Source organism: Liolophura sinensis, chromosome 1 (genome assembly GCF_032854445.1).
Source record: "Liolophura sinensis isolate JHLJ2023 chromosome 1, CUHK_Ljap_v2, whole genome shotgun sequence".
In the NCBI taxonomy this organism is placed as follows: Eukaryota; Metazoa; Mollusca; class Polyplacophora; order Chitonida; family Chitonidae; genus Liolophura; species Liolophura sinensis.
The window spans coordinates 4,514,990-4,529,319 of NC_088295.1; the positions used below are offsets into that span (position 1 = coordinate 4,514,990).

The 14,330-nt window shown below is 39.2% G+C and overlaps 1 protein-coding gene across 3 annotated transcripts in view; it reads left to right on the top strand.

The window, feature by feature from the left end:
• Positions 1–14,100, top strand: part of LOC135471064 (paired box protein Pax-5-like) — a 34,433-nt gene extending 20,333 nt beyond the window's left edge. For 2 of the 3 annotated variants that reach the window (XM_064750127.1, XM_064750113.1), the window contains exons 2-9: positions 754–919; positions 4,360–4,557; positions 8,859–9,097; positions 9,385–9,440; positions 9,691–9,958; positions 11,252–11,368; positions 12,696–12,800; positions 13,163–14,100. In XM_064750127.1, coding sequence (XP_064606197.1) covers positions 754–919; positions 4,360–4,557; positions 8,859–9,097; positions 9,385–9,440; positions 9,691–9,958; positions 11,252–11,368; positions 12,696–12,800; positions 13,163–13,278 — 1,265 coding nt within the window. In that variant the 3' untranslated portion in view covers positions 13,279–14,100. The remainder of the gene's footprint in view (positions 1–753; positions 920–4,359; positions 4,558–8,858; positions 9,098–9,384; positions 9,441–9,690; positions 9,959–11,251; positions 11,369–12,695; positions 12,801–13,162) is intronic. The other variant, XM_064750119.1, reaches the window with a different exon arrangement.
• The last annotated feature ends 230 nt before the right edge of the window (positions 14,101–14,330 follow it).

Here is a 14,330-nt window from a genome sequence, read left to right on the forward strand (position 1 = left end):
CATGGTAAATCTACCCTGCTAAGTTTACCGGTTTAAATGAGGACGTCTGTATGGGTAAAAGGACCGGGAAATTAGCCAGCTGACAAGCATTAAGACGGCTTTATCAAGGCTCGGTAAAGTCAGCCAACTGACAAAACTGATCCTAATACAGCAATCGTACGCCTCCCGTAAGAGCATTGTTTGTGTGAGTTCGCCTGAAATTCTGAACAGAAATAAAATTTATTTAGAGCCTGCCTTGATTATGTAATACGCTAATTTATCTCTTAATGTTGAGATTATCTACCTGCCTTATTTATTTATTTTCCAAGGGACGCGTATGGATGAAGAGTTGCCCTGGAACACATTGGCGCAATTTGCTGATTCAGAAATTGTACAATGGATGTACTTGTCCAGTATACACGGGGGGGGGGGGGGCATGATACACACTTTTAAGCTTTTGTCCCTATAAAATGGTGACCAATTGGCTGTGTGCAAATCTCATGCATACAACAATTAAATTAAAATTAAATGTTTACATTAAACGAGATGAAAACATTCTCCTAAACAGAACTCGACCAAGTGAGAAAATCAAGTAGATCTTATGTAGATCGGATTTAGCGCGATGTGTATAAAACGTTAACTAAACCTGATTTGAAACACGACCGGGTTAAACTAAAACCCAGACAGCAATGTGACAGCGTCTGTAACATTGTGTTCCCTATTGCTTATCTATTTTTGCACTTTATAAATGAAGACCAATTTTGTATTTATCAGGTCATGGCGGAGTGAACCAGCTAGGGGGTGTGTTTGTGAACGGTCGACCCCTCCCTGATGCCGTCCGCCAGAGGATTGTAGAGTTGGCACAGCAAGGAGTACGACCTTGCGACATCTCCCGCCAACTCCGGGTATCACATGGCTGTGTCAGCAAAATTCTCTGTCGGTAAGCCAAATTCTCTCAGTAACCTCTTAGTAACTATAATTGCTTATAACAAAGTGATGTCGAAAATCGGTAACCCAAATACCCCGAATATCGTCTTGTTAACTACAATCAGCGCCGACATACGTTTGTTTCTAAACGATATCCTCACAACGGTTTCTCATTTCGCTGATATTTTGATTGTGTGATTTAGAAGAATTATCCCAGTGGTGTTTAAATCTCACAAAGTAAATTTCCGATGTGTTTACCACATAATAGCATATTTAAAATATTTACTATACATTTCACATTGGACAGAAAGTGTAACTAACGCTGGAATAATTTCTTATTATTTGTAAAATAACGGTGGATATAAACTAAGCGTTTATACTTATGGCAAGGCGATTCGTTTTGTTTATATTAACATTCCACCCATGCAGTCACTCAATCGATTGTCCATCAACCAGGCGATAAATCATTCGGATCACTCACATGGAGTAAAATATTCATCCGGCCATTTTTTTTCCATACCCTGGCTGCATATGTAATTAAACCAATGAAGACGGAGCGAACATTCTTGGTGTGGATTTTTATTACAGTGATGCTCCTGGTTTACTTTTGTAGACAAACGTAAATAATCATACGAAATGACAGACACAAATTATTATTACGTATTCAGGTCACATTCCATATTTCTGACACAGAAAATCATGATTAAGTAGTCAGAGAAAAAGAAATACTATGAGCCCTTGATGTCTTATTTATATATCTATTTTTTATGGTAGCCTAAAATTTAGATATTTGAAATCTATATTCAGAGATTTTTCATATATTTATATATCCGATACTTTGGCTTTCGAGCTCTGCCGACAGCATATAGCCTTAAAGGAAAAACCCTCTAAAAATCGAAATAGGCATCACTATGTAGATCACTTAAAACTATGCATAACTATACTTTCATTTATTTTCTTAGACTGTTTGTAAAAAGAGCTAAAGGCGCTCAAACATTTGACTTCTAAGGTGGGCTTTATGGATCATACTGTCAGAGGTTAGGAACCTGACAGGAAGTTTATCCTGCTCTAATCACTACACTGAATGTTGGAATAACTCTTTTTACCGATGAGTGCAAGATTACTGCAATAATGTTACCAAAATTTCTTCCTTCTGATGAACACAAGGATAAAAGGTGATGTGACGTTAGAGTTACATGGTGCCGTCAGTTTTCAAATATTTGAAAGCCTTTAAACACTCAAAATAATCTGAAAAAAATAATAGTATTTTAACGTACAGTTTTCAGTTGTCTTTATGATGAACCATACTTCATATTTTAGCTTTCTTTTACTTTAATAAATAAAATCTCATGTTATGACAACGTGTCTTGTTAATGAAGATCATTTCGTGTTGCGACAAGTTTTCTAGGTACCTCATTTCACCTGATGAAATGGAATTTAAATTCTTTGAACAGTTCTGTTCCTCTTGAGAGGGAATGTCTTTGAAAGAAATGTCTCTGGACAAAGAAAAGTATATATATTCATGAAAATGGTTTCACGGTAGCTAAAATTACAACAGAGCTGTAAACAAACATACCAAAAAGAGTGTCTGGCAGTACATTATTTGGAAATAATAATTCATCAGAACTTTAACTTCACATGATTGTTAAAGTATGTTTGCTAAGCACGAAAGTGAACATTAAAATGTCGTCATTCTACGGCGTAATAAAGTCAGTGTGGCCTTACATTAAGCTACCTTCCTATATTTAAATCGTAGGCCTAGATTTAATCACATTCCTATGTCCTTGCCGTACATGTAGCCACCATCATATTGTCAAACCGTACATGTGGAAATCTTCCTATTCTCAAGTCGTACATGTAGCCACCATCATATTGTCAAACCGTACATGTGGAAATCTTCCTATTCTCAAGTCGTACATGTAGCCACTGTCATATTCTCGTCGTATATATGCAGCCATCTTTCTATTCTCAAGTCGTACATGCAGCCATCTTCCTATTCTCCACCCGAAAATGTGACCGTCTTCCTATTCTCAAGTCGTACATGGTAGCCACTCTGATATTGTCAAACCGTACATGTGGAAATCTTCCTATTCTCAAGCCGTACATGCAGCCATCTGCCCATTCTCAAGTCATACATGCCGCCATCTTCCTATTCTCAAGCCGCATATGTAAACACCTTCATATCCTCAAGTGGTGCAACATCACTATCAAGTCGAGCAGGTAGCCACCATCATATTCTCAAGTTTTACACGCAGCCCTCTTCCCATTCTCAAATCGTACATGCATCCATCTTCCTATTTTCAATTTCTCATTTTCTCAACCTGAAAATGTGGCCATCCCCCGATTCTCAAGTCGTACATGTAGCCATCGTCCTATTCTCAAGTCGTACATGCAGCCATCGTCCTATTCTCAAGTCGTACATGTAACAGCCTTTCTATTATCAAGTCGGACCTTTCTGTTTACGAGTCGTGCATATGTAGTTACATTCCTGTATTCTCAAGTTGTACATGAATTACATTACCTACATTTTCAAGTAGTGCATTTAACTTCCTATTCGTAACGCATGTAGTTATTCCAATCAAAATAAAGTTTCGTCGATTATAGGCTTTAATCGCGCGTATGTTGGTATCAGTTGTGTTCGTTTAGCACAGCTTTTCTAAAGTATTTTTATTCACGCCTACTTTTGAATGCCAACATATAGTTTTATCCTCATTTCGCAAAACCACAATTATCCAATTGATAAAGCAAGTTAAAGTTAATATGCCGATGTTTTAAGTTCAAGAGCGACAGTATCCTTTTGCCATTGGGTGACTGTAAGCCTACCACGCCTCTGAATACACAGTTCACAGTATTGTTTTCGTTATAGAAAGCACATGGTAGTTTTATGATGACGTAAGTCACCATTTTCTTCAATCCACCGTCACTAGTAGGACTAGTTTTAGTTGAATGCTCTGAAGTCACGGTTTTCTTTAATCCACCGTCACTTGTAGGACTTCCACAATTTTATGTTGAATCCTGGGGTCACATTTTTCTTTAATCCGTAGTCACTTGTAAGTCTTCCACCGTTTTATTTTGAATGTTGAGGTCAGACTTTTATTCAATCTACTGACATTTGTAAAACTTCCACAGTTTTATGTTGAATGCTCTGAAGTCACAGTTTTCTATCATCTACTGGCCCTTGCAGGACTTTCAGAGTTTAATGTTGAATGCTGAGGTTGCGGTTTTCTTTAATCCATCGTCACTTGTAAGACTTCCATAGTTTTATGTTGAATGTTCTGAGGTCAGACTTTTATTCAATCTACTGACATTTGTAAAACTTCCATAGTTTTATGTTGAATGATGACGTCGCAGTTTTCTTTAATCTGCCGTCTCTTGTTTCACTTCACGCTCCTATACCTTCATTTGAATTCTCAAGTAAACAATAGGCACGTATTTGTTTTTCTCTGTCGGCAGGTACTATGAGACTGGCTCTATCAAACCAGGAGTTATCGGCGGGTCTAAACCCAAAGTGGCCACGCCCCGGGTAGTGGAGGCGATCAGCAGGTACAAGCACGAGAATCCTACAATGTTTGCCTGGGAGATCCGGGACAGGCTGTTGACAGAGGCAGTTTGCACCCAGGACAATGTGCCCAGTGTCAGTTCCATCAACAGGTAAGTTCCCAGCTATCATGTGGAATAACTGTCCTGTCTGTTGTACATATCACAAAAAACCTTACATTGGAAAATAATCTTTCTGGAGCTTACGTTATGAATTAATCCTTTTTATGCTTAAGTAAGAGAACAAACCTTCTACTAATTAAATTAGGGAGTAACCCTTTCACTGATTATCATTACCGATCAGTTCTTCTACTGCTTAAGATTACTTGGTTTGCCAGCAAGCTGTGTATAATCATGAGTCAATCTCTCTGTCACCCCCCCCCCCCCCCACCTCCCCCCATCACTCTCCTGGTCGCCGTCGTATAAGTGAAAGATTCTTGAGCACAGTGTAAAATAGCGTAATATCAATAAATTTATTACTGGATACTTTCTCGGCTTACATTACACTGTCACCTCTCACTGCTTACATCAAACCATTTTGAGTACTACCAGTGACTTTTATTCTGAGATCTGCCACTGACTGACATTATGAGGTCTACTAGTGACTTTCATTCTGAGATCTGCCACTGACTGACATTATGAGGTCTACCAGTGACTTTCATTCTGAGAGTTACTACTGACTGTCAAAGATCTTCCTTTGATTGTCATCCGGTATAAAGGGAAATATTCGAAGAAATCTCCGGCCAGTCAGTCACCATTGAAAAACCGAATAATAATTTAACGGGAAAACATACATCAAGCAGTCCAAACATACCTCAAGCAGTCCAAACATACATCAAGCAGTCCAAATATACATCAAGCATTCCAAACATACATCAAGCAGTCCATACATACATCAAGCAGTCCAAATATACATCAAGCAGTCCAAACATACATCAAGCAGTCCAAACATACATCAAGCAGTCCAAACACACATCAAGCAGTCCAAACATACATCAAGCAGTCCAAACATACATCAAGCAGCCCAAACACACATCAAGCAGTCCCAACATACATCAAGCAGTCCAAACATACATCAAGCAGTCCAAACACACATCAAGCAGTCCATATATTTTCTAGTTTTTCTTTAGGTATTACATTAATGACTTAAGCCCAGTGTCCTTGATGATTTGGGTGTAGTTTGATATTGTTTTTATTGATGCACTCGATGCCAAGCAGCAGCTGCACCTCTGTGGTAATAGTTTCACGGCGGATGTCTGCTGGAAACCTTAACGACAAATCGATTCTTCGTCCAACAAACGCTGCAACAACAAGTTCGCACGTCTACTGGCTAACTCTAGGCACATATATATCTATATATCTAAAAAAGCCGAACATCAATGGTCCTCTATAGGATGCCTACCTCATGAGACTAGGTCTGAAAATTAACTTTTGTCTCATTCGTAATCTTAGTAAAGAAATTACTTAAAGATTCATATATTTGGTCGTAAAAGTCAATTCATGTTCATCTTGCTTAGCCTTCTAAAAGCTTCCTTGGCCTATATAATCCTGAAGTCAGTGACGCTATCACCGGGTAACGTCACATTATTATCTCTGAATGCGGATGAAACTTCGGTCCAGTTTCACTCATTTTTCAAATGTTTCTGTTACTTGACGTAAAGGGTTATTTAGAATTAATGTTTTTATCCCTATAGATCGTTAACATCTTGTTTAAAGCTTGTGTCATTCTCTATATCCACGAGCTAGAAAATATCTACTTTCATCATCAAGACACTCACTCAATTTTCTATTTCAAAATAGAAAAACAACTAAATTATATGATTTATTTTAAAACAAACTGTAAAATAATGTTAGATATTCTTATCTTGGATTTGGAAACATCCCGTTAACTTACCCCTCCTTGGGCGTCTGGTTTCGTCAGACCGTGACTGTATACAAAGCCAATAAGCCGTACATCACTAGACATATTCATATTGCATTATACCATATATTGTATGCGTCCCTAATGTGTAGTGACAATGGAGTTGTAAGTCTGTATTTTTCAAACTCAATGTAGTTTTTATGTCGGAGATAATTGCTCGACACTCTATTTATCCGAATGATCTGACTGCTAACTGTTAGTTTGGTTAACACGGACCATTAACATGGAGAATTACTGACCGGGACATGGAGAGAGTTGATCCGCGAGTGCCTCTCCAATCAGCAGCTCTCAGACAACACCCTCAGGTCATGTGACCCTAGAAATCACTGCATACGTGCGCATCAGTTGGTAAATCGATACAGTTTAAATCAGACTGTTTTTACAATTTTTTTATGACAATCATAAACATGTGTGTTGTTTGATTATGTTTTGCACGTGCGACCAAACGCATTATTCACCAGCTTTGTGTCCCGCTCGAATCATCCTGTGCTCGTATCGTCTACCTTCGGTCGTATTGCCCTCACTCGTATTGTCTACTTGTGTCGCCTTTCCATCTTCTCGCATCGTCCCTTGCTTGTATCGCCCACTTACACACCTATGGCCTATCCCGTTTAAGCTTTATCCATGTTCTTACCATGTTTTGTTCAAGGTAAAGGAACAAAATAATATAGTCTTAGTTATTTAGGGGTTGAGACACACCTAAACGGTTACACATTTTTTTCTGATGTGCTTGGGAACTGTATCAATCAACATTTTAAATCTGGAATTCTTATGATGCCATTGGTTCCTCTAGTTTAGAGCAACACGATTTCGCGTCAAACGTAACCCACGCTCATATGTCTAAAAGGCATAGATTCGCCTTATGCCAGCGACCATCCTCGAGACATAGAAATTAGTCGGGTCTGATTGGTTAAAATTGATAATATGGCGACGCTTTCAATTTTCTCAATGTCTGAGATTTCGCATACTTTTAACTGTGACATCTCGATTATACCTATCACAAAAATAAGACGATATTTTACATTTGATCGTTTGCTTCTTTGCTTCTTCCAATGAGACCACACATGTGACAATATTGACGTTTTAAAAAATGCTGACTTATATTCCACATTATATTTTTTGTTATATGACAATAATTCATACATATGTTTCCTTTCATATCCAAATTATCGAATTTTTCTTTCACATACTTCTATTATTGAGACGGGGGCTGCATTACATCGTGTTTACACGAAAAATATGCGAAGCGAGGTAACTTCAGAGATGACATACAGATCACTACAGACTGTGTCGTATGATCTGATCACATGACACAGCCTATAGGTTATCTGGGAGGGGTCGTAAGATCAAACCCCGCCCCTGTTGACGACAGAGGTTATACCAGATATAAAAGCCAGCCCTCTCTCGCTAACTGCCTTCTCCCAGTCCGTCCCCTGAAAGGAAATACGTGTAGCCGTGATCGGTTGCGTGTCCGTTTGTAATATTGATTGGGCATGCCAGAAAACTACGCCGATACTGATAAAGGAAGAAAATGTTATGGCGATCAATGAGGCATGGCTCAGCGCAATTAACTTGTCAGATGTTGAGTGCCCCGGCTCGACTATAGACTCTCTAAGTGCTGCCATGGTAAATAACTGGCCACAATTAAAAGTCTACCAGCAGAAAGCCTGTGCGAGAATTTAAGACGTTTGTCAACAAGAGGTCAGACAACATATGCGATCAGCTGCTGGGTGTAGGATGTATTCTGTGACTTAAATATGACGTACATTTACGCCTGGTTATTAACACACATGTAGACAGTCATCATGACTCAGTCACTAAGAATACACGCACACGTGCGCTGATTACCTAATTGGACCAATATGATACATTTTAATACGAATAAATGGACGGCCGTTGGGGTAGAAGGCACGTTAAAGTCCTCTGTTTACAGATACATGTACTGTGCTTATTCTTTGATGTATTGTTCTTGTTTTCTTCATTTTCATTTCTGTTAGTACCAGTCTGTCATTTTTCCAACAGGATATTATGAGATGTCAGTTCTAAATGATAAGTGGAAGTTTGGTCATATGAACCTTATCCAGTTATTCCCTGTAAAGTCACACACATACATATGTATATCTACTGGCTATAATGTTACCGTGGCCGCACAAATAATAGGGTCATTAGAGGAATCATATGTTGTTCTTCTTACATTTTCCTAAAAGCACAAGCTGTAGATACAATTATCTCCTTAATGACTTGCCAACCACACGGACAAGTTTGTGAATTGGCTGGTAAAGATGGTACCTTCCTTATAACCCATTCTAGCCTATAACCACTTTTTTTTTTTTGCGGACTCGATTTAACACCCTGTTTTCTGATCCGGCGTAAAAAGTGCCAGTGGCCTATCACAGTGCCCCTCAAAACATTAACTGATGAATGGGAAAATCTCACTTTGCTTTCTTTTCAATCAAGTGGCCTGCTCAGTTTATGATTCTCTTCTGTGCGCCAGGATTGTAAGGAACAAAGCCGCTGAGAAGGCCAAGCGTTATGATTCTCTCGAGACTGATGGTTCCTCACTTCCGGTCGACGAGTTGGATACCGGAAGTAATAGTGACAGCCTTCAGAGAGGAGGTCCGTACACCATTAACGGCATTCTGGGAATCAATTGTGGGCCAGCGCCAGAGACTAGTTCCTCTCACAGCCCGACGGAGAGTCTAAAAAGGAAGGTGGAGCATACATCAATGCAAGGTACCTCTGCGGGTGTACAGTGTAGCGCTAAGATAACATCATCACTCAGTTTTCACTTGTGAATTACTCTTGTGCCCCGCTTCGCATTCATAACGAGTTCTTTGTTCCTCTACAAAAAACAATACATTCCGTAGATTGCCAAATTCCGTGTCTCATGGCCATCGAGTTGTGACTATGAACTAAACAGGAACCTTCCTATAAAAAGCACCCCTCAGACGTAGGTTTTATTACACTACGCTAATGTACTTAGTAGTTATAATGGTTTTGTAAAATGTATATCATTACAGGTTCTCGGACATGTGGAAACATGAAAATATCGGCCAAAGAAGATAATCATGACAAGGTATTGTATACTATCGTACAAATAAACAGTTGTTTTCGCAGGCCTCATTTTTAGTGTTTTAACGTTTGAAATACAAACTTTGGCAAATTTGAAACTTTGAACTAGGGTAAAAACTGTGTAAACCTAATGTGTCTAAGAGTAACATGTGGGAATTTACCGAACTATATAGTACAATATTTTCAGAGCAGTTTACCGCGTGGTAACGCTATGCCAAAATGCAAGATCTCTATTATTACAAGTTTGGTTACAGGAATGGCTGAGTAAAGTCAGTAAACTGTCCCGACCCTCCAGTACCGCTGGGGTGAACCCTCTCTCATCGTCCACACAAGATTACTTCTCACACTTCCCTACCCCGACCCCAGCCCATCCAGGCACAAACATGACGGGTAATGCCTCCACTGTAGAGAGTAAACCCAACCTATACTCTAACGGTACCCCCTCCACAACAACAGGGGCCAGCCTAAACCACCTCCCCGCCCCGAGCAGCTTACAAGGCCCCGGTTACACCCATCATTTCGGTAAGTCCATTCACCACGCAGAATGAAGGCTTAATGACGTTCAGAAAATTCTCGTCGCTAATCCTAGAGCAAGATATTTAAAGTGAACATAAAGTCAGCCACTGAATCTGAATTCATTGAGAAAGTAGTATTCCAGAAATGTTCTAAAACTATACCATCGGTATTAAACAATGTGGCAATGAGAAAATACAAACAAAAACCCAACCAAAGAGTGTCTGTTCTGTGTTCAAAGAGCCGGTGTTTTTTTTTTTAGCTTGGCGCTTGGCCAGGGCGATGTTCATGGACACAAGCGTCGTGTTTTAGCAGTCTTGCTCGTCCTCATTCTCGCCCTGCATGGATGTACGCATTAGGCCTAGTTGGCTGTACCGACATCAGGGAATTTACTGATCATAGCAGGACCTTCTGATTTATGACAAACTCTTTCACTCAGGAAGAAATTTTCGTAATAAGTCTAACTTTGCTAAGGAATAATAATGCAAAGTCACAATATTTTTCTACAAGCAATGCCTCTCCCGATGAGGTTTTCTTGCCAGCCCACCCTGACAAGTTCCTGCAGCATCCTGCCCAACATATACGCATTGTGACACGGGTCGTTCTCAGTTCCCTGCTCATAAATGTGCAAAAATACACACGTTTAACACTTAAACTAACCGCAAAATCCTATTCATTGTATCGATGCCTGTCTATCCACTATAAGAAACAACACTGACATTCTAGAGCCAATAGGTTTATTGACGTGACGGCCAATTACTAGTATCACGTGGCGCTATCAGCGCTTGAGATTAGCCAAGTTCACAAGGGATAATGCAGTATGGCTACTTGGAGTGAATTGTCCATCAGTGCCATATCCCCAGTGCTGAACTTCATCTTCTGGGCTTTCAAAACATTATAGAATTTTTTACATATTTTTCTGTCCTATATTCTTTTTTATATGTATATATATACGGTGGCAGACTTTAAGTTCACTTTAACGATATTCTCGAAACGATATTCTCGAAAAAAAATTACATACAACGCCTTAGTCAATTCCCACAGAATGTGACAGCAAAAAAAAACAACAGAGATTGAAACTATACACGTATGGACAACTTCTGATATAACATACAAGTTTATATACACCTTTTTCAGGCAAATATATACATCTAAAGAATTAGTGTAATAAATATTTGATAAATCATGTAATATCTGAACAAGATAGTTAACTTAGTACTTCTGGCATATGGGCTAACCATCCGATGTAAATCTTCATAGCCTGAAAATGACGCTGAAACATTTCTTTCAATGTGTGTTCAGGCACGAGTCAGGCTGTGTACGGGAATTCTGGGGCCCCACCCTCACGGGAATCTGTCAGCATGATGCAGCAGTTGGTTATCCCCCCGGTTTACAGCACCACGAACAGTATGTCGGCAGGTAAGTCGGCCCAGTCATAGGACCATATTCTATAGAACAGCAAAGGTTACTGGGCTAAGAAAACGAACACTGAATTTGACTTCTGTGTTAATGCAATCTTTGGGTGAAATACGATATTTCCAGTACACTGCCATGTATACATGCCAATCTTTGGGTGAAATACGGTACTTCCAGAACAATGCCATGTATACATGCCAATCTTTGGGTGAAATACGGTACTTCCAGAACAATGCCATGTATACGTGCTAATCTTTGGCTGAAATACGATATTTCCAGTACACTGCCATGTATACATGCCAATCTTTGGGTGAAATACGGTACTTCCAAAACAATGCCATGTATACATGCCAATCTTTGGGTGAAATACGATATTTCCAGTACACTGCCATGTATACATGCCAATCTTTGGCTGAAATACGGTACTCCCAGAACAATGCCATGTATACATGCCAATCTTTGGGTGAAATACGGCACTTCCAGAACAATGCCATGTATACATGCCAATCTTTGGGTGAAATACGGTATTTCCAAAACAATGCCATGTATACATGCCAATCTTTGGCTGAAATACGGTACTTCCAGAACAATGCCATGTATACATGCCAATCTTTGGGTGAAATACGGTACTTCCAGAACAATGCCATGTATACATGCCAATCTTTGGGTGAAATACTGTACTTCCAGAACAATGCCATGTATACATGCCAACCTTTAGGTGAAATACGGTATTTCCAGAACAATGCCATGTATACATGCCAATCTTTGGGTGAAATACGGTACTTCCAGAACAATGCCATGTATTCATGCCGATCTTTGGGTGAAATACGGCACTTCCAGAACAATGCCAGTACAAAGAATAGAGCTGCAATGTAGAAAAGCATTTTCTTTATCCTCAATTGACAATTATCTGGCCAGTAATCAGTTGTAACATTTCTAAACCAAGGTACATTTTCAGCTAATGTTTACCTGATACCAATTAATACTATTACACCTCCATTGTAATTTTTAGCAATATTATGAACTTTGCGCTATATGTTTTTAATCAAAATAATTAAAACTGTTAATAACTTTGTGGGAAATTGTCCCTTTCCCGCTCCCACATAATCCAATTTAAAAAAGGAAACTATAAAAAAGAAGAAACAATATTACAAATACACGTACCCATTCAGTACCTTGTGTGTACGATGGCTTTATGATGGTGATTGATGCTTGTTTTTATATCGGCCATCCTTACACCCTTTTGCACCAGCTACATGCTGTACCAGATATAGCTGTTATGCTAAGAATAGAGCTTAACAGCGTGAAAACCTGTATTTCTTTTCTACAGCCGACTGTACATACGGCACGACACCATACAGCCAATACCCCGGTGGAAGTTACCCGGACCCCAGCGCGTGGCCGGGGGCCAGATACAATACAACAGGGATGGTGGGTAAGTGTACATGGCCATATTTCATATTTCTGCAAATATTTTGACGTGCCCAAGGAGTTTACTGATTCACTGGAATGTCTATTGAAGGCTGATAAGGTGTTTCATTCTATGAACTTGTGAAATCATCGACATAGGGTTTTTCTCTCATAATGCGTATAGTAAAGGTTGTTGTTTGTTTTTCTTTTATTTATTTTTGTTCTTTTTGTTGTTTTGTTGAGTTAGAGGGAATGCTTCCTATAACGGTCTAATTACCTATAGGCCTACGAGAAGTCAAGGGACACGAAGAAATCTTACCCACGGATTTCTAAGAATTGCTTTATGTTTCAGTATTTGCAGTTGAGTACCTGTTGTTCTTCTTTCAGCGCCCTCGTATTACCCCACGTCGTCGATGAGGGTTGGGGACATAGCCGGTCCCGTGACCAACGCCTACAAGTCCCCTGTCCACCAGTCCCACGGTGGTGCACCAAGGGGTCCCTAAACAAACACGGCTCTCTGGAGACCAATGGCTACAGGAACCGGATAAACTCTACCCAAACAATTTTACCAATTCTTGAAGCATGGGTAAAAGCCCCAGGACACTTGTCACACAGATGTTGTGTGGAATCTACAAACTGCTTGGCAAATTTCCCGAACCTTGTTCTTATGCGTGTGTATGGGCCGGGAAACGTTACGTGTTACCTGTGGCCATTCTAAACGTTACGTGTTATCTATGGCCATATCTGCGCTCCGGTCTTGTGAAACTTTTCCTACATAAACTACTGGCGATGGTTGCGACCATCTTACACACTCTAAATCTGTGCAATCTCGTCTTCCAGGAATGAGTTAGTTGAACTTCAACAACCAGACCTCACAGGTCGTCACAGAGCGATAAATCAGCTGGCTTCTGAACACTAGGAAATAAAACCTAGTGGTTAAAATTGAGCTGTCGACTCATATTGAACTTCGTGGTAGTCTGTAAACAGTAGGATTGATTGTTGTCAATTTCAGTTAAATTGGTCAAAAAACAAAAAACAAAAAAAACACCAAAGCCTCTTGTGTAAGGAATTCTGCTGAACACTTCATATCAAATTATATACTAAAAAAAGGTTCATTCAAATATTAAGATTTATTTCCACTAAATTGATTATTTTAAGCTGTCTTTTCTGGGGAAAAAAAACTGAATTGTCCCAAACGGCTGAATGTTTTATAAAATATTGTATTAATATGTTTATGCAAATTACCTGTAAAGTTTACATCCTCAATTATAATTTGCTGCCCCTTATGACGTGATCTACAATATTGTTTGGTATAATTTCATAATTTATTGGTCTGCTATTTAATTGTCAATTTTTCATTTGCATTAAAATGATGTGTGATTTGAAATTTCTGTCTCATTTGTCGTTGTTTCAAATACTGTCGTGTTAATTTTGATCATAGAATTAACCACGAGGAATGAACTTCAGGATAATTGATTATTTTGTAGGGCATGCAAGCTTCTCGATTTAAAAAACTGAAAGGAATGTTTACCCTGGGAAGCATTTTACAAGGACT